This window comes from Schistocerca americana, chromosome 1 (assembly GCF_021461395.2).
Source record: "Schistocerca americana isolate TAMUIC-IGC-003095 chromosome 1, iqSchAmer2.1, whole genome shotgun sequence".
Classification (NCBI taxonomy): Eukaryota; Metazoa; Arthropoda; class Insecta; order Orthoptera; family Acrididae; genus Schistocerca; species Schistocerca americana.
This window is the reverse complement of record NC_060119.1, coordinates 60,728,778-60,748,242: the sequence shown is the minus strand read 5'-3', so window position 1 is coordinate 60,748,242 and position 19,465 is coordinate 60,728,778. Positions and strand designations below refer to the sequence as shown.

General features: G+C 40.6%; 1 protein-coding gene across 1 annotated transcript in view; it reads left to right on the top strand.

Annotated features, from left to right (window-relative positions):
• The first annotated feature begins 15,169 nt into the window (after positions 1 to 15,169).
• LOC124620363 (sulfite oxidase, mitochondrial-like) overlaps positions 15,170 to 19,465 on the top strand; it is a 158,107-nt gene continuing 153,811 nt past the window's right edge. The window contains exon 1 of the mRNA XM_047147036.1: positions 15,170 to 15,501. Coding sequence (XP_047002992.1) covers positions 15,467 to 15,501 — 35 coding nt within the window. The 5' untranslated portion in view covers positions 15,170 to 15,466. The remainder of the gene's footprint in view (positions 15,502 to 19,465) is intronic.

The following is a 19,465-nucleotide window of genomic DNA, read 5'->3' as shown; positions in this document are numbered from 1 at the left end:
ATAAGCCCCTTCCTCAAAATGGGTGGTAAGAGTGGCAGGGATGAAACAGGTCCGTAATTAGAGATGGTTTTCTTATCTCCAGTTTTATAGATGGGTGTTACTACAGCACGTTTAACTCTGCCAGAAAATATGCTGTAAATTTTTTATTTATGAGGAGTATAAAGATAGCTGAAGGGTAATCTTATCAAGTAAGCACAAGGTTTTAATTTTCTGATTGAAACACCTTGTTGTTGTTGTTGTGGTCTTCAGTCCTGAGACTGGTTTGGTGCAGCTCTCCATGCTACTCTATCCTGTGCAAGCTTCTTCATCGCCCAGTACCTACTGCAACCTACATTCTTCTGAATCTGCTTAGTGTATTCATCTCTTGGTCTCCCTATACGATTTTTACCCTCCACGCTGCCCTCCAGTACTAAATTGGTGATCCCTTGATGCCTCAGAACATGTCCTACCAACCGATCCCTTCTTCTAGTCAAGTTGTGCCACAAACGTATCTTCTCCCCAATCCTATTCAATACCTCCTCATTAGGTATGTGATCTACCCATCTAATCTTCAGCATTCTTCTGTAGCACCACATTTCGAAAGCTTCTATTCTCTTCTTGTCCAAACTAGTTATCATCCATGTTTCACTTCCATACATGGCTACACTCCATACAAATACTTTCAGAACGACTTCCTGACACTTAAATCTATACTAGATGTTAACAAATTTCTCTTCTTCAGAAACGATTTCCTTGCCATTGCCAGTCTACATTTTATATCCTCTCTACTTCGACCATCATCAGTTATTTTACTCCCTAAATAGCAAAACTCCTTTACTACTTTAAGTGTCTCATTTCCTAATCTAATCCCCTCAGCATCACCCGATTTAATTTGACTACATTCCATTATCCTCGTTTTGCTTTTGTTGATGTTCGTCTTATATCCTCCTTTCAAGACACTGTCCATTCCGTTCAACTGCTCTTCCAAGTCCTTTGCTGTCTCTGACAGAATTACAATGTCATCGGCGAACCTCAAAGTTTTTACTTCTTCTCCATGAATTTTAATACCTACTCCGAATTTTTCTTTTGTTTCCTTTACTGCTTGCTCAATATACAGATTGAATAACATAGGGGAGAGGCTACAACCCTGTCTCACTCCTTTCCCAACCACTGCTTCCCTTTCATGCCCCTCGACTCTTATAACTGCCATCTGGTTTCTGTACAAATTGTAAATAGCCTTTCGCTCCTTGTATTTTACCACTGCCACCTTCAGAATTTGAAAGAGAGTATTCCAGTTAACGTTGTCAAAAGCTTTCTCTAAGTCTACAAATGCTAGAAACGTAGGTTTGCCTTTTCTTAATCTTTCTTCTAAGATAAGTCGTAAGGTTAGTATTGCCTCACTTGTTGCAACATTTCTACGGAATCCAAACTGATCTTCCCCTATGTCCGCTTCTACCAGTTTTTCCATTCGTCTGTAAAGAATTCGCGTTAGTATTTTGCAGCTGTGACTTATTAAACTGATAGTTCGGTAATTTTCACATCTGTCAACACCTGCTTTCTTTGGGATTGGAATTATTACATTCTTCTTGAAGTCTGAGGGTATTTCGCCTGTCTCATACATCTTGCTCACCAGATGGTAGAGTTTTGTCATGACTGGCTCTCCCAAGGCCATCAGTAGTTCTAATGGAATGTTGTCTACTCCCGGGGCCTTGTTTCGACTCAGGTCTTTCAGTGCTCTGTCAAACTCTTCACGCAGTATCTTATCTCCCATTTCGTCTTCATCTACATCCTCTTCCACTTCCATAATATTGCCCTCAAGTACATCGCCCTTGTATAAACCCTCTACATACTCCTTCCACCTTTCTGCCTTCCCTTCTTTGCTTAGAACTGGGTTTCCATCTGAGTTCTTGATATTCATACAAGTGGTTCTCTTCTCTCCAAAGGTCTCTTTAATTTTCCTGTAGGCTGTATCTATCTTACCCCTAGTGAGACAAGCCTCTACATCCTTACATTTGTCCTCTAGCCATCCCTGCTTAGCCATTTTGCACATCCTGTCAATCTCATTTTTGAGACGTTTGTATTCCTTTTTGCCTGCTTCATTTACTGCATTTTTATATTTTCTCCTTTTATCAATTAAATTCAATATTTCTTCTGTTATCCACGGATTTCCACTAGCCCTCGTCTTTTTACCTACTTGATCCTCTGCTGCCTTCACTACTTCATCCCTCAGAGCTACCCATTCTTCTTCTACTGTATTTCTTTCCGCCATTCCTGTCAATTGTTCCCTTATGCTCTCCCTGAAACTCTGTACAACCTCTGGTTCTTTCAGTTTATCCAGGTCCCATCTCCTTAACTTCCCACCTTTTTGCAGTTTCTTCAGTTTCAATCTGCAGTTCATAACCAATAGATTGTGGTCAGAATACACATCTGCCCCTGGAAATGTCTTACAATTTAAAACCTGATTCCTAAATCTCTGTCTAACCATTATATAATCTATCTGATACCTTTTGGTATCTCCAGGATTCTTCCAGGTATACAACCTTCTTTTATGAATCTTGAACCAAGTGTTAGCTATGATTAAGTTATGCTCTGTGCAAAATTCTACAAGGCGGCTTCCTCTTTCATTTCTTCCCCCCAATCCATATTCATCTACTATGTTTCCTTCTCTCCCTTTTCCTACTCTCGAATTCCAGTCACCCATGACTATTAAATTTTCGTCTCCATTTACTACCTAAATAATTTCTTTTATCTGATCATACATTTCATCAATTTCTTCATCATCTGCAGAGCTAGTTGGCATATAAACTTGTACTACTGTAGTAGGCATGGGCTTTGTGTCTATCTTGGCCACAATAATGCGTTCACTATGCTGTTTGTAGTAGCTAACCCGCACTCCTATTTTTTTATTCATTATTAAACCTACTCCTGCATTACCCCTATTTGATTTTGTATTTATAACCCTGTATTCACCTGACAAAAAGTCTTGTTCCTCCTGCCACCGAACTTCACTAATTCCCACTATATCTAACTTTAACCTATCCATTTCCCTTTTTAAATTTTCTAACCTACCTGCCCGATTAAGGGATCTGACATTCCACGCTCCGATCCGTAGAATGCCAGTTTTCTTTCTCCTGATAACGACGTCCTCTTGAGTAGTCCCCGCCCGGAGATCCGAATGGGGGACTATTTTACCTCCGGAATATTTTACCCAAGAGGATGCCATCATCATTTAATCATACAGTAAAGCTGCATGTCCTCGGGGAAAAATGACGGCTGTAGTTTCCCTTGCTTTCAGCCGTTCGCAGTACCAGCACAGCAAGGCCGTTTTGGTTAATGTTACAAGGCCAGATCAGTCAATCATCCAGACTGAAAAGGCTGCTGCCCCTCTTCAGGAACCACATGTTTGTCTGGCCTCTCAACAGATACCCCTCTGTTGTGGTTGCACCTATGGTACGGCCATCTGTATCTCTGAGGCACGCAAGCCTCCCCACCAACGGCAAGGTCCATGGTTCATGGGGGAAGTGAAACACCTTAGGTAGCAGAATTACTGCTCATTAGTGAGCAAATGAACTTTGTAATCTCCTTAGGGGTTGTATTTCTTAAGCTAACATCTGTTGGTGCATGCTGCATCTCCACAAGTAAATCTAACGCATCTGTATTTGCTACTCACTACAGAGAAGAAGCCAGGAATCGCAGGCAGGTACAATGAAACGAATGCTAGATATTTTCAGCTATTGACTAAGTTCTTCATCAGGCATTCACACAAGCACAATTCACACACACATGGCAGCATCTAATGTCTCCGGGCATTCTGATTCCTACACTGGGAACACTTCTTTGAATTTCTCCAAAAAAAGCCAGTTTAATACCAACATCAAGCCTCGTTTGTCCCAGTGTATAACACCATCCATCTGTGATTTCCCTGCTCATCTTCCACAACCACCGCCTTCGTCGTCTTCAATGAATTTCTTGCCTCCAATTTGGTCTCACCATCCTTTCCCAGGTGCCTTCCCAAGAAAAGAACAGCCATTGACAACCACAATACAGACCTGATTTAATCATACTACTGCAGACAAAGGCTCCTCTACTGTCAAAATGAATTGCAGTGAGTACGCAACAGAAGGGTTCTGCAAACTGTCCGACTCGTCCACCTGCAAGTACTGCCATAGTGATCCAATCCCAGTAGTCCAACATAACCTCCAGTCTGTACTCAAATCCTTAGGTCCATCCCAGAACCTCTCCCCTGAAGCCATCTCCCTTCTCACCCTAAAGACCCTGCACACACACACTTTCTGCATGCTTCCCGTACTCTGTAAACCAAACAATTGTGGAAGCCCCATTGTAACTGGTACTGTGCTTCCACTGAAAGAATCTCCACTCATGTCAACAAACAACTCCAACCAATTGCCCGTAGGCTACATTCTAATATCGGAGATACAAACCCCTCCATTCACTGACTCCCAAACATGCCCACCCCATTACCACATGGATTCCTACTTGTCACTGTTGATGACACCTCGCTACACACCAACATCTTTTATGTCCGTGGATTTGCTTTTATCGAATACTACCTCTCCCAATTTCCTTCAGGCTCCAAACCCACTACCTCATTCCTTACACACCTCACCAATTACATCTTTCCACACAACTACTTCTTCCTTGAAGGGACAATATAAAAATAAATCTGCAGCAGAGCCGTGGGTACCTGTATGGCACCCTCCTATGCCAACCCTTTTATGGGACATCTAGAGTAAACCTTCCTAGCCTCCCAAAACTCATTCATTGTCTGATTCAGATGCATTGATGATATCTTCTTGATCTGGACTCAAGGTCATGACACCCTGTCCTCATTCTCCCATAAAACTGATAGAAGCCGACCTCGGGGAAGATCAGTTTGGATTCTGTAGAAATGGAACATGTGAAACAATACTGACCCTATGACTTATCTTACAGAATAGATTAAGGAAAGGCAAACCTACATTTCTAGCATTTGTAGACTTAGAGAAAGCTTTTGACAATGTTGTTTGGAATACTGTCTTTCAAATTCTGAAGGTGGCAGGGGTAAAATACAGGGAGTGAAAGGCTATTTATAATTTGTACAGAAACCAGACGGCAGTTATAAGAGTTGAGGGGTATGAAAGGGGAGCAGTGGTTGGGAAGGGAGTGAGACAGGGTTGTAGCCTCTCCCCGTTGCTATTCAATCTGTACATTGAGCAAGCAATAAAGGAAACAAAAGAAAAGTTCGGAGTAGGTATTAAAATCCATGGAGAAGAAATAAAAACTTTGAGGTTCACCGATGACATTGTAAATCTGTCAGAGACAGCAAAGGACTTGGAAGAGCAGTTGAACGGAATGGACAGTGTCTTGAAACGAGAGTATAAGATGAACATCAACAAAAGCAAAATGAGGATAATGGAATGTAGTCGAATTAAGTCAGGTGATGCTGAGGGAATTAGATTAGGAAATGAGACACTTAAAGTAGTAAAGGAGTTTTGCTGTTTGGGGAGCAAAATAACTGATGATGGTCGAAGTAGAGAGGATATAAAATGTAGACTGGCAATGGCAAGGAAAGCGTTTCTGAAGAACAAAAATTTGTTAACATCGAGAATAGATTTAAATGTCAGGAAGTCATTTTTGAAAGTATTTGTATAGAGTGTAGCCATGTATGGAAGTGAAACGTAGACGATAAATAGTTTAGACAAGAAGAGAATAGAAGCTTTCGAAATGTGGTGCTACAGAAGAATGCTGAAGATTAGATGGGTAGATCACATAACTAATGAGGAGGTATTGAATAGGATTGGGGAGAAGAGAAGTTTGTGGCACAACTTGACTAGAAGAAGAGATCGGTTGGTAGGACATGTTCTGAGGCATCAAGGGATCACCAATTTAGTATTGGAGGGCAGCGTGGATGGTAAAAATCGTAGAGGGAGACCAAGAGATGAATACACTAAGCAGATTCAGAAGGATGTAGGCTGCAGTAGGTACTGGGAGATGAAGAAGCTTGCACAGGATAGAGTAGCATGGAGAGCTGCATCAAACCAGTCTCAGGACTGAAGACCACAACAACAACAACATACTTCTACAGTTTTATTTTTCCCATCTAATTTTTCCTTCTTTCACATTTTCCTCTTTCTGTCCAAGTCATTTTTGAGATCTCTGTATTTTCTTATGTTTGCTTCATTGTCTGCCTTTTTGTATTTTTTCCTTTTGTCAGTGAAATATCCAAAGATATTCACTGGGCTCTTATCTTTTTGTCTGTTTAATCCCTTGCTGCCTTCACTATTTTGTCTCTCAGAGCCACTCATACATCTTCTATTGTATTTCTTTTGCCTGCTTTGGTCACTTTTGCGTACTATTTCCTTTGAGGCTCTCAAACACTTCTGACTGTTCAACACGTTGACTGCCATGAGGTCGCCGTTGGCTACAGCAAAGCTTTATGCCCGGTAGTGGCCACAGCAGAGCCTCATGCATGATGCCACTGCATAACCTAGCCATAAAATGTCTGCATGTGACATTCAACAGACATATCCAGGTTGTGTTAGATTCCTACACGTCTTTTGTCTTCTCTGCTTTTGTCTTTATCAAATGACCAGTATTATGGTCAGAGTTCACATCTGCCTCTTAAAAATAATAATAATAATAAAAAAATAAAAAAAAGATGAGATTTCTAATTCTCTTCCTTACCAGTATACGAGATCAATCTGAGCACCACTGACAAAGTTTTGGAGATTGTTCAAGGATCTTTTCTGAGTATTTTGTGTAAGGGAGCCATCATCTGTGGCGGCTCATAGTAGAGAATCAGTGTATTGGTAATAACGATTTATTTCATTCGTTACCTGGATTACCTTCATTTCTGCTAAAATACCTCCACAGTAGTGAAAAAGCATTCACTATACTTGGATAGGCCCAGTTTCTGATAGACATCTATGTACAGGTACATAAGCACTGTGATGTGGTTACTGTCACTGTGGGAACAGCTTAGCATAGTGTTGGGCGAGTGGTGGTGTGCCACTCTTTCATTACATTCAGTGAGTCCGCACATGATGTGCATATCAGCCAACTTATCATCAGTAAATATGCCATTACTGCTGTTTATCACTGTTAATGTACAACTAATATTTCCAGAAAAACAAACTGAAGATGGAACTGAGCAGTACTACTGAGTGCAAGTTTGAGAATGAAGAGTAAAGTGGGCATTATTGTCCTCAGTAGCAAGTACCATAAATAAATGGAAATAGTTTGTTCCCAAACAAGACATACTGTCTACATATTCAGTGTTATGCAAATATTTTCAGTCCAGTTCAGGTACAGAGATAAATAGGGGTAATAAATTAAATGAAATGCAATTCCTCTGCAACGAGCTACTAGAGACCAGGGGACCCATAAACTGGAATACTTAATTATCCAACAACAACTTCAGAAATTTTGTCGGTTGGCTTCGGATTGACCCTGTATAATGTGTCTGACATCTTCTGGTTTACTCAGGTCTCCTCCGTGTATGCAGCCTACGTTCATGATTCTGAAACCTAGTGTTAGCAATGATTAAATTATGTTCTGTGCAAAATTCTATTAAATGATTTCCCTTTACAGTCCTTTCCTCCCAGTCTATGTACTGTTATTTTTCCATCTGTCATCTTCTCATTATTGAATTTCAGTCCCCCATCACATTTAAATTTTTGCCTCTTCCTACATACTAAATAATTTCTATTATCTGATCATAGTTTTTGAATTTCTCCATCAGCTGTGCAGTTAGCAGGCTGCTACTGTGAAGGTAGTGACTATGTCTACTCTATTATGTTAAACCATTCACTTTCATGTTCATTGTAATTCACATGCTTTCTTATTTTCATTATTAGACAAAACTACTGCATTCCTCACATTTGGTTTTGTGTTGTACTGATCTGACCATAAATCTTGTCCTACCTTTCACCACACTTGACTATTTCCTACCATATCTAACTTCAAGCTATCCATTCCTCTTTTCAAGTTCTGTAACCCACCTTCACGATTAACGAGATCTTATATGCCATGCTGTGGTCCACAGGATGCCTGATATTTTTTTATGATAACATCCTCCAGTGTAGACGCCACACAGCGATCTAAGTGTATGCCATTATAATCAAATCATAGAGCAGTGCTGCTTGTTTTTGGATGATACAGTGACTGTAGTTCGCATTTACCTTCAACCATGCCACAGAATGTATATAGTGTGGCCATGGTGGATAATGTTACATGCCTAGATCAGTCAATCATCCAGCCTTTTGCTCCAGCAACAACTGAAACCATGTGTTAGTCTGGGCTATCCACAGTACTCCACCAATGTGGTTGCTTTTAAGTATGGCTCTCTGCATCATTGAGGCATGCAAACTACCCCACCGAGGAAAGCTCCATCATTCATGAGGGAAACCTGTTATTAACAAATGTACTTTCTGTAAAAAAGAAACCATACAGGTTAGCACATTGTTTAGTGCAACAGATTTGTATGTGGGAAGATGGCAGCTCAAATCCGCATCCAGCCTTTCAGATGAGTTGCCATGATTCCCCTAAATCACTCAAAGGCCTAGGTGAAATGATTCCTTAGTGAACAGCTGCTTTGTTTACACATTTGTAATGGCCTCAGTGTTGTTCTGTAGCTGAGGAATATAAAAAAAAAAGCTTTACACGTACCCTGTGAGTACAAAAGTTTCAAGACTGGAGTAATAAGAAATAGGGAAATTTAGGACAGTGATTTTAATGCTTCAGGTGTTCCATTTAGTCTTCCCCCACTTGAGGACAATGCAAAGAAAGTTGATACAACCATGTGAAACTGTCAGAAAAGTCCTTCTTTAGGATGTTGTTCAAGTCACGCTTGGCTTGAATGTGAGTTATGTCAGCAAGGTGTCGATGCTTCATGTGAATTTCTCCACTTTGTCATTTTGTGGTTAGGTTCATATTGATAACACCAACTCTTATCACCGGCCATAATTTTTTCAAGAAAGAAAATTGTCTGTGTTTTGCATTTCAAACAAGTCACAGCAGGTGTCCACACAATTTCTTCTTCGGAATATGCTGGAGAACTGAAGAAATGCTGCATGTCTAAAGAACATCGTATAGTACTCTAAAGACACTAAAAATACAAACACTGGCAAACATTTATTCTTGAGAATGTCCTGAACACTTGTTTTAGATATGTTGTTCCATTGCAATTTGTGATATGATGTTGTTGACACACTACAGCTGCACATAGAGAGGCTGTGACAATGGCTAATTTCGCCACCACCCTGATCATACACTTCTTGGGATTCATCTAATATACTGAAGTGAGTAAGACTGTTTATTTCATAAGGAGCAGAGACAACTCTTAGTTAGGAGACAAAAAAAAAATACTGTGCAGATTACAAAAGTGAGACACCCAAGCATCATGCGCCTTGTCTCTGAGGCACATATGGGTACTTGTTGCCCTGATGTTCTATGGGCCAAGTATTGTTTCTGATTATTCTAATAATCTGCCCTCAGCTTAGTGCTGAGTGCAACTTACTGTGTTTGCAGACACCACCAGCATTGTAATAGGAAATGTGTTAGACACAGTTACCGACATTTTATTCATAGTGTGTTTTCTAGTTAACTCCCATTCTGCCAACCTAATCAAGGCAAGCATTCATGTAAATTACAAACTAAACTGGAACATCACATTCATGAAACAGTGGAGAGATTGAGCTCAGCAACTATTACTTTAAGAATGCTCTCTTGTACTGGAGACCAAGTGGTCACAAAGGCAGGTTATTTTGCTTATGCACTATACCATGTCACATTGAATTATATTCTGGGGGGGACTTCCTTCTTGCTCAAAAACTCTTCATTGCTTGGAAAAGGAGTGATTAGGGTCATATTCAGAGTAAGTCCACGAACCTTCTGTCACAGATTATTTAACCAACTAGGAATACTTACCACTGCTTCTCAATACATTTTTTTCTCAAATGTACTTTGTCATAAAGAACCTCATCCTCTTTGTAAATAACTCAACAGTTCACATGCATAACACTAGATATAAGACTAACATCAATATCAACTAAAAATATGTCCCAGGAGCAGAGGACTGCTAAGTGTGCTGGTGAAAAAATTTTCAGCCCTCTTCCTACTTAACCTAAAAACATAGGGAATAGTGAATCCCTTCTCAAAATTAAACTATGCAAATTTCTCTTGATTCACTCATTTTATTCTGTTCAGAAATTTGTGAAAGAGGCCTTACTTAAGATAAGACATAGCTAAAAATCAAATCTCATCTTGTGCCGTCACCAACAATGTCTTCCTTCTCATTCCATCCGGAAAGACTCCCCCGACCTACGGTTCTGTGTGGCTTTTCCAAACACTCCCCTCTTCCTAAATATCACCATTCCTTTTCCTTCATCCATCTTCTTCTCCCTGCAACCCTTGTACCAGAAAAAGGAGCCACTGCGTCCAAAAGCTTGCACATTTCTTTAACCTTTGTACATGTTGTCTCTCTTGCCACCACTTGATGAGTAGATTTTTTAATCTATCCAATTATAAGATGTAGCTATACAGTTTCATGACTGTTAATACAAACAAGGGAAAGTCCCGGTTGAAATAAGAACAGTCTTATGAAAAGGATAGATTCTACTCACCATACAGAGGAGATGCTGAGTCACAGACAGGAGCAATGAAAAGACTGCTGTATATTTAAGCTTTTGAAATAGAAAACACGCATACAATTTTTTTTTTTCTTCACAGAACTCACATGCACACAGGCTGTTGTGGTATGTTCTACAAGTATTTAGTGTATATTAGATATTTAATTCAGTCATTGCATAATATGAACTTGTAGTTTTATTGTATAAGAGGTGTGAACAAAAAGTAATGGCAATTTTTTGCTTTCTTGGGCTTTATACATCCAATTTTCAATTTTTTATTCCTTGTTTGTACACATTTTTCTGATGTATGTTTGCAATTTCAGTTATTGAATATAATAGTGTACCATTGACAATTGAAAAGGTTACATGTGTTTTTGAGTGCTAAGTGAATTTTTACTTTTGAAAAAGAGAGATCAAGAATTTGCATTAAATTTTGTGTGAAAAATGGAATTAAGTGCAGCACCACATTTGAAATGTTGGCTGTGGCTTTTGGCAAATCTGTTATGAATAAGACAAGAGTTTACGAGTGGTATAAACATTTCTAAAGGGTCAATAAGACATTTAAGTAGACAACTGCCCCTAATGCCCGAACACAGCAATTACTGACAACAGTGCCAAATGTAAAGAAAATAGTTCTGTAAAATTGCCGAACCACTGTGAGAGAGGTTGCTGGTGATGTTGGCATATCCTTTGGCTCATGTCAAGGAATTTTTTTCAGATGTTTTGGGCACGAAACGCGCAGGAAGGAAGTTTATTTCGAAATTTTTGTATTTCAACCAAAAACATCACATAGACATGGCTCAGAAATTGCTGAATCAAGTTGACACTGACCCAGAATTCTTAAAGAAGGTTTATAAGAGGTGACAAAACATGTTTATATGGTTGTGATGTGGAAACCAAGGCTACATCATCCCAATGGAAACTGCCCAAAGCACCAAGACAGAAAAACATTCGACAAGTTCAATATGTGTGAAGGTTCTTCTCACTGTTTTCTTTGATTATGATGGGATGATGCATCATGAGTTCCTCCCTTATGGACGGTAGCTCAATAACGATTACTACCTGAAGTTCTGCGCTGTTTGCATGAAGCAGTCTGAGGTAAACGACCAGAAGTGTGGCAAAAGTACTTGTGAAAGTTGCATCCCGCACACAACTTGATGCTTATTCATGATTTTTTGGCCAAAACCAAAACTGTTATGTTGCCTTAGCCACTTTATTCACCGGGCATGGCTCCCTGGGACTTCTTTCTATTCCTGAGGCTGAAGAGAACCATGAAAGGCTGTCATTTTGCCACCACTGATTAGATAAACACAGAATTGCTGAATGTGACTTCCAGAAGTGCTTCCAAGACAGAAAAAGGTGCTGTTGCAAGTGTGTTATATCTGAGGGGAATTACTTTAAAGGGGACAAAGCTGATGATGATGACTAAATAAAGATTCTTTAAGGAAAACAAAAATTCCTATTACTTTTTCATGATACCTCACATGTTAGTATTGCTGAACTGGTTGCCCAATAGTATGACAATGACTATGGCAGCAAAAATGTTCTAAACATATCATCACTACTAAAGGGTGAATATAATAATTTGTCAAACGTTAAAATAAGTAAGATTTCTTACTTTCATTCAGGTGCTATGTAGTGTGTGTATGTAGTGTTTTGTATCACTCTGGCAGAGTGATGTGTAACCCTACATCTACCTTGCCAATGAATGATACTCCCGATTTATAAAAGATACCGTGATTTAACTGCTGTGCAGATCTGTTATAAATTTTGCATATAGCAAGTCACATCACGGAAAGATGCACGTATTTGATGTAGGACTACGATCACATTAACTTTAGTTGTGGAAGTATCTGCTGGGGCGTTTGTGCACAGTCTGTGGATTGTTGGCCCAGGTCGGAGAAGCGCATCAGCCCTGGAGCGAGAGCCACAGGTAAGAATGTTGATAGCAGGGCGGAGGGGCTGGGGGAGTACAAGTGAAAAATTTAAATTTATTCATTTTCTTGTTATGCATCAAACTGTCATCCTGGCATTTGTACTAATATGTCAGATCTGGGGGGGACTAGTATACATTATGTTCCCGTATTGAAAAAGTCTTGCTTAGTAAAATTTAATGTACTATTCTTGACTATACTGAAAACGGCTTTAAAGAACCTCTTCGCTCTTATTTCACAGAACTGGATTTTGAGTTAAACTATCTTGCCTCCTGTATTATTGCAGACTACAGAGCAAAAGAAATCCAATAAATTTACAAAGCCATGATCAACTATACAGTGACCTAAATCTCGTTCAATAACTACAACTCTGTAGGAAATCAATACGTGCGGAAGATAAGCATACACAAAGTAAGGAACATCAGGAACATTGCAATGTAGTTTTACTAATTGCACTGCTGAACCGATTGCCCAGTAGTATGACATCTATGTCTGTTAAACTGTTATTAACGTGTTGCTATTGACAAGTGAAGATTGTTTTAATTATACTACTGTTATAGCTTTTCAATCAATAAATTGCAATTTAATATAAATCTAAATATGTGTAATCATAATCTTGACACATTCTACACCCATATCAAACTCGTCACTGTGTGGATTTTTGGGACTTGGAATAAAAAAATAAACTGAAACTTAAGTCCATGCAAAAGTAATAAAGTTTTTCGAGAAAAAGACATGCACGAGTTTCATTTAGTTAATACCCAATACAGTGTTTCACCAAAAATCCATATTTGAATCCATTAAAATGACACAGACCTCCTGTCTTTCAATATCTACCTTAGTTTTAAGTATTATTTATCTCTGGAGTCAGCTGAAATTGGTATTTATTAGTCCCATAATTGAAGAATAAACTTAAGATTCAGAAATAAAATACCTTGTTATGAGACTTCATCATAGTTAAGAAATAGGTTTTAACCCATGATTGATCTGCAAGAGAGGACTGCTGGAATGTTTTTACTTCCCATGAAAACGCCAGTTATGAAGCAAGTTCTAGAATTTACAGCTATAATCAGCTAAAATACCTTCTGAATATGCAAACGGACCTCTGCAAGACAATTTTTATGCAGTAAACTGTCTTGTAGCTGTTTAAAAATCAGACTACCAAAAGTGAAATGAGTTCATCTGAGATGAAATTGGAAGCAGCTAACTGATTTTCATTTGACTTTTTTTTTTTTTTCGTCTCACCGAATACATTCTTTACACTAATGGTAATATATGGCAGGTCAATGAATACAGTATCACATGTTCATTTTCATACACATGACACCTTTCCAACAACAGTGGTAATTTAATTACAATGTGTTTATTTTCTGAACTTAAAATTTCATGTTTCTTACTTACCATTTTCTTACTTACCTGAAGTGTGTATTTTATTTACTTACTCACACGAGGAATGTTTTCTGCCTCTTCTTCAACTCTTGAGTTGTAAACCTTGCTACAAACTTTTATTTCATACTGGATCAACCCCTTATCAGACTCTTGCGAGGGCTGCAGCACATGTTTGGAAATTTTGTTTGTCATGTGTCATGCTTGTGAAAGCATGTTTGATTGACTGATAGGTGCTCCATAGAAACCATCAAGGAGGAGAACCTTCACAGATGTGGAACAGACATAGGGTGGTTCATCTGTGGGTAAGGTTAACATATTTTATTAGTGACTGCTCATAGCAAGATACTCCTGTTTGAATGTGGTCGGCTGCTGTCTCAGTGATGTAAAATATATATTTTCTTCAATATTATAGACACTACATTTAATTACTGTAACCACCTCATCCTTCACCATAAAAAACGCTTAACCTTGATATGATTACTATGGTAACTATTATGATTGTTCCCATGTGCTAAGACTATGACCATTTTACAATTTGTGTAAGGCAGCTGTAATTGCATTTTTGCTTTTTCACTGAGGTATTTTGCAAAAAAAAAAAAATACCCAGAAAGAAGAAACTAACTGTCTTACTTAAATCAGAAATTCTTGTGTTTCTTACACCAGAAGCAGAGCAAAATACAGAATTAGAAGTAGGCTACACATCGATTAATTCTACTCTTCAGTTTGGTACATTACACTTCATGTACTGTAATAGTGAATGCACTCATTTACCATCCCAGCTATAAAGATCACATTGATTCAGGTTAGGCCAGTGTTTATTTGACTGTTACAAGTTTGTCTACGTCATATTACATAAATTAATCATCTGAGGTATTGTAGTTTTAGCAAAAACTACATTAGTGCATTAAGTTGTTTATTCACGACATTACGTAATTTGTTATTGTTCTCAGTTGAAATAGGCCAAGTATTTATAACGGAGGGTGTATAATTTGCACAAATAATTTGTATACCTGTACGGTATATATGTTAATCTCTCGGCCACTTAGCATAATATGGGGGGCTATTTACACCCCGAAAACTTATTTTCCGTGCCTGGATTCTCAAAATAGTCACGTTATCTGCTCTACCCTTCTTTGTTTGCATTGAGTGGATCAGCATTTTTCATGCGTAATCGGCATTTCTCGTGTAATTATCGATTTCTTGCGCTATCAAGTGCACTGCCGCTGTAACTTACGAGTCACTATCATTCGTGAGCATGCACCACAATGTCACATGATAGTATGTGTGTTTTGGTGTAGCAGTTTTAATAATCGATTTCGCTTACTGTCTCGTAACATCCAACCATTATCATGTGTGTGTATGCTCTACAGTGTCACATATTGATAGTGTGTGTTTCGAGACTTGCCGCTTAACGTGTTTGATGTAATACTCCATAGCTGTAGCGCTGTTTACGTGTTCCTTGATATCGACTCGTTTACCAGTGGGACAGCTTATACAGTTTTAATAAATTCATACGCCTCAGATGTGATTCACGCAATGAACCGTTTTATACTCTTCCGTCACACTCAAAGGTGAGTCTTTGACTGCTTTCAACCCAGCCGAGTTCTGTACCACATCTTTTACATATAACGACCATCATAACTAGCAAAATTCAGGCCAAGACTGTCTCGTGTGTCGGCATCGATAAATACTATACTTCGTAATTCGTATGTAGTTCTAAATTGACATGTTTATATTCTCATTCTGCAAATATGATAAAAATATATCGATTAATCGAGCACTGATCGATAGTTCGATACAACACTCGTTCTAAAATTTGTGACGGTATATAATCGACGCTTTGGTACTTAATTTTCCTTGTTATACAGTACTAACATAAATAATTTACGATGAATGTAATTTGATTTATAATACCGCAGCCGGCCCCCTTCTTTAAAGTTCCTTTTTCAAGTAACGAGTACACAATCTGACATGATAAATCGCTAAGTAACTTATCACTGTGCGAAGAATACCCGCCATTCTCAACATTAACTTCTGGTATGCTATTGAAAGTTAAAACAGAAAAAATACGATATCCAGGCAGTGTTTGGAACTCTGTAGGTGATGAAACAATAGTTGGTAGCAAGTGAACTTCGTTATGTACAGCTGCTTCAACGGCACGAAGGCTTAGAGCATGGAGGTAAATTCTTACCTCCATGGCTGAGAGCCAGACCTTTGTAGCATAAACACGTTGCTGCCGGACGGCCAACATCGGCCACACCGGAGCCTTACACTTAAAAGAGGCCAACACACGCACAATATTTATTTCGCACCACTGAGAATTGTGGTATAATATTGACCGTGTGGAATCGTTATTGATGGTTTGCGTAATATATACTGAAAAGCCAGGAGAGCACAAAATATTGACGGTCGATCAACATACTATACTGTATAAGGTTGCACCACTATCGGTGGATTCCGTCGACGACCGTCATCGTCGGAAGGCAGCTAATCTTTTCAAATTAGTACGGCACTACGTAGGCGGTGACGATATAGCCGATCTCGTCGCCCGAACGTACAGATTTCGGACGACAATCTGTAAAATTCAAATCAATTTGTTTTCGGTCATAATGGCCGACACGACACGAAACATGGACTGTGAGAAACTGATAGGTTTAGTCAAAGGAGTAGTATGTGGCATCCTGAGAATGAACAACAGAATCGGGATGCAGTTTGGAATCTATAAACTGAAATCGCAGGTTTATTGGAAACCACAAGTAACAAAATCTTTATCGGAAATTGCAGGTATAGATTATAACCTTGAAAAATAATTTAAGTGACAAGTTTGGTGTATCTTATGATTAACAAAACTCCCAAGCTCAGTCTTGAGGAATCGGCCAATATTGTCTTTAGTGAAGTATGTAATTGGTTTGTAAATAATGGGTTATCACGAAACGTTAATAAGACCTAGTTTGTACATTTCCAAGTAAGGAAAAAAGTCGGGTATCAATTAAGTATTACATTGAATGGTAGTGAGTTATTACAAGTAGAGTCAACCAAGTTTCTGGGTGTACACATTGACAACAGTCTAAAATTGTCTGAACATATGTTGCACCTCCACAAAAAACTCAGCTGAGCTACATTCGCTGTTCGGGTTAGTTACACCAAACAACTCCCATTTCGCAGTAGTTCATTTATTCACCCAAACACAAGCAAGGTTCACAAAGAACTGGACATGGCAGAAGAGGCCAAAGATAATCGTAGCTTAGTTCAAAGATGGAAGCATCGGTGCCACATAGACCCCCCCCCCCCCCTGCAGTACGGAGTACTCTTGAAAGGCCGCGGAGGGAGGGGGGGCGGTGACTATGGCGTCGGCAGGAATGGTCCGCGGGAGCCGAACACCACGGTCAGCTCGACAGTGTCGTTGGGGAGCTGTGTGGGTAGATGTCGTGAAGGAAGGTTTGGCCACTGAACCTGGAATTCGTTGAAGCGAGCCGGGCGTCGTACTGGGTGTGCTGGTCGTGCAGCGACAGGTAGGCCGGCGGTTTGCAGGTGGAACGGAGCAACGACGACAATGTCTCCGGTGGTCGTGGCGAACACACGAAGCATGACCAGGTCGACGTCAGGCGGGAGGGAGCCACATTTTACCAGGTGGCCGGGAATGGTGGAGATTGTGTCATGAGCACTGGATGAAGAGAAACACACAACAAACAGTGTATAATCACACAGTATTATTGAGATGTCATGGATTATGACCGGGGGGAGAGGCAGAGATACGTTCAAGATGGGGGGGGGGGGGGGGTGAGAAACCTCGACAGGGCAAGGCAGGTGACGGTGGAGAGGTCGAAGGGACTGACAAAGGACCCGGTGGCGAGGGTGTGATCGTAGGTAAGCTCGACGTGAGGAGCATGTGGTCACTTCCCGACGGAGTGCGTGAGACCAGAGTAGAGGGCGAGGTCAGAGGAGAGTTCAACGATTGGAGCTGGAAGTCGCTCGACTGAGTGTGCAAGTCCGACGTGGAGGGAGTGGTTGGAGCATCGTGAGCCATGACAGTGAGTGGCGTGGTCGTGCCCTGTAGAGGGTGTAGAAGAAGGCTCGACATGGGCAGGCTTAAGTCTGTTGAGAGAGACTGTAAAAGCTGAATCTTTCATCTGGGTGTCATAGGTGTTGGTTGAGCGCTGGAGAACATGGTACGGGCCGGTATATGGAGGTTGGAGGGAAGCACGGACAGTGCCATCTCGGAGCATGACGTACTCGCAATTGTCCAGAGATTTCGGGACGTGAACCTTAGGGCGGGAGTGGCTGGCAGGTGGAGGGATATGGAGGTTGATGAAGTGGCATCTGACGCAGTCCACGAAGGAAGGTAAGTCAGAGTAAGGGAGAGAAGTGGAAGGGCTCACAAGTTCGCCAGGGAGAACGATGTTCTGGGCATATACGAACTCGACTATTGTGTCTTTGAGGTCTTCCTTATGCATCGCACGAATACCGAGTAGCACAAGGGGAAGGGCCACCATCCATAGAGTCCTGGCATCGAAGAGCCGCCTTGAAAGTGCATTGTTAGTGCTCAAGTAGCCCGTTACTTTGCACGTGATATGCTGTGGTATGGATGCGCCGGATGCCACAGATGTTACAAATCTCATTGAACAGGGCCGACTCAAATTGTCTGCCCTAGTCAGTCGTGATGGTAGCTGGACATCCGAAACGCGTTACCCATGACTCGACGAAAGCTCGAGCAACAGTTTCTGCCATAATATTGGGGAGGGGGCAGCCTTGATCCAGCGAGTTGTTCAGAACATAACGAAAGCCATTAGAGGGGGGAGAAGGCCAACAATGTCAATATCAATAAAAGGAGCCGAGGGGGGGGGGTGAAGTGTGTTTATGTACTTTGCAGCGTTGGCACGTGACGCAGGAGCATGCCCATTGCTGGCAGTCCTTGTTGACATTTCTCCACACAAAGCACTCCGCTACGTGGTGGGTGGATGCACGAACACCGGGGTGGGCTAAATTATGCAATGCGTTGAAGACAGCTCGATGGAGTGTGGTTGGGATGAGAGGGCATAATTTGCCCGTATTGTCGTCGCACCAGATCTCATCAGAAATGACAGGGAAGGTGGTGCGGACAAAGTGTAGTGAAGAGGCAGAGTCTGAAATCAGGTTGGAGGTTAGGCAGTTCAGGGAGGCCTAACAGCAAATGGATGGCATCGACTCGTGACAGGAAATCATCAACTATATTGTCAGCACCCTTTATGTGGCTGACGTCGGTGGTGAACTGAAATATGAAGTCCATGTATCTGAAGCGGCGAGGAGGTGGGTCAGCTGGTGGGTTTGTAATGGCTGCAGCCAGGGGTTTGTGGTCCGTTAAAACATAGTAAGGCCGTCCCTCAATGCCAGTCTTAAAATGCTTGATCGCTTTGTAGACCGCAAGCAACTCCCTGTCAGACGTGGAATATTTCTGTTGTGCATTGGTGAGCTTGTGCGAGAAGAACTGCAGAGGCAAAGTTTGGCAGTTGATTGTCTGGCTAAGGACAGCACCGATGGCAGTATCACTCGTGTCTG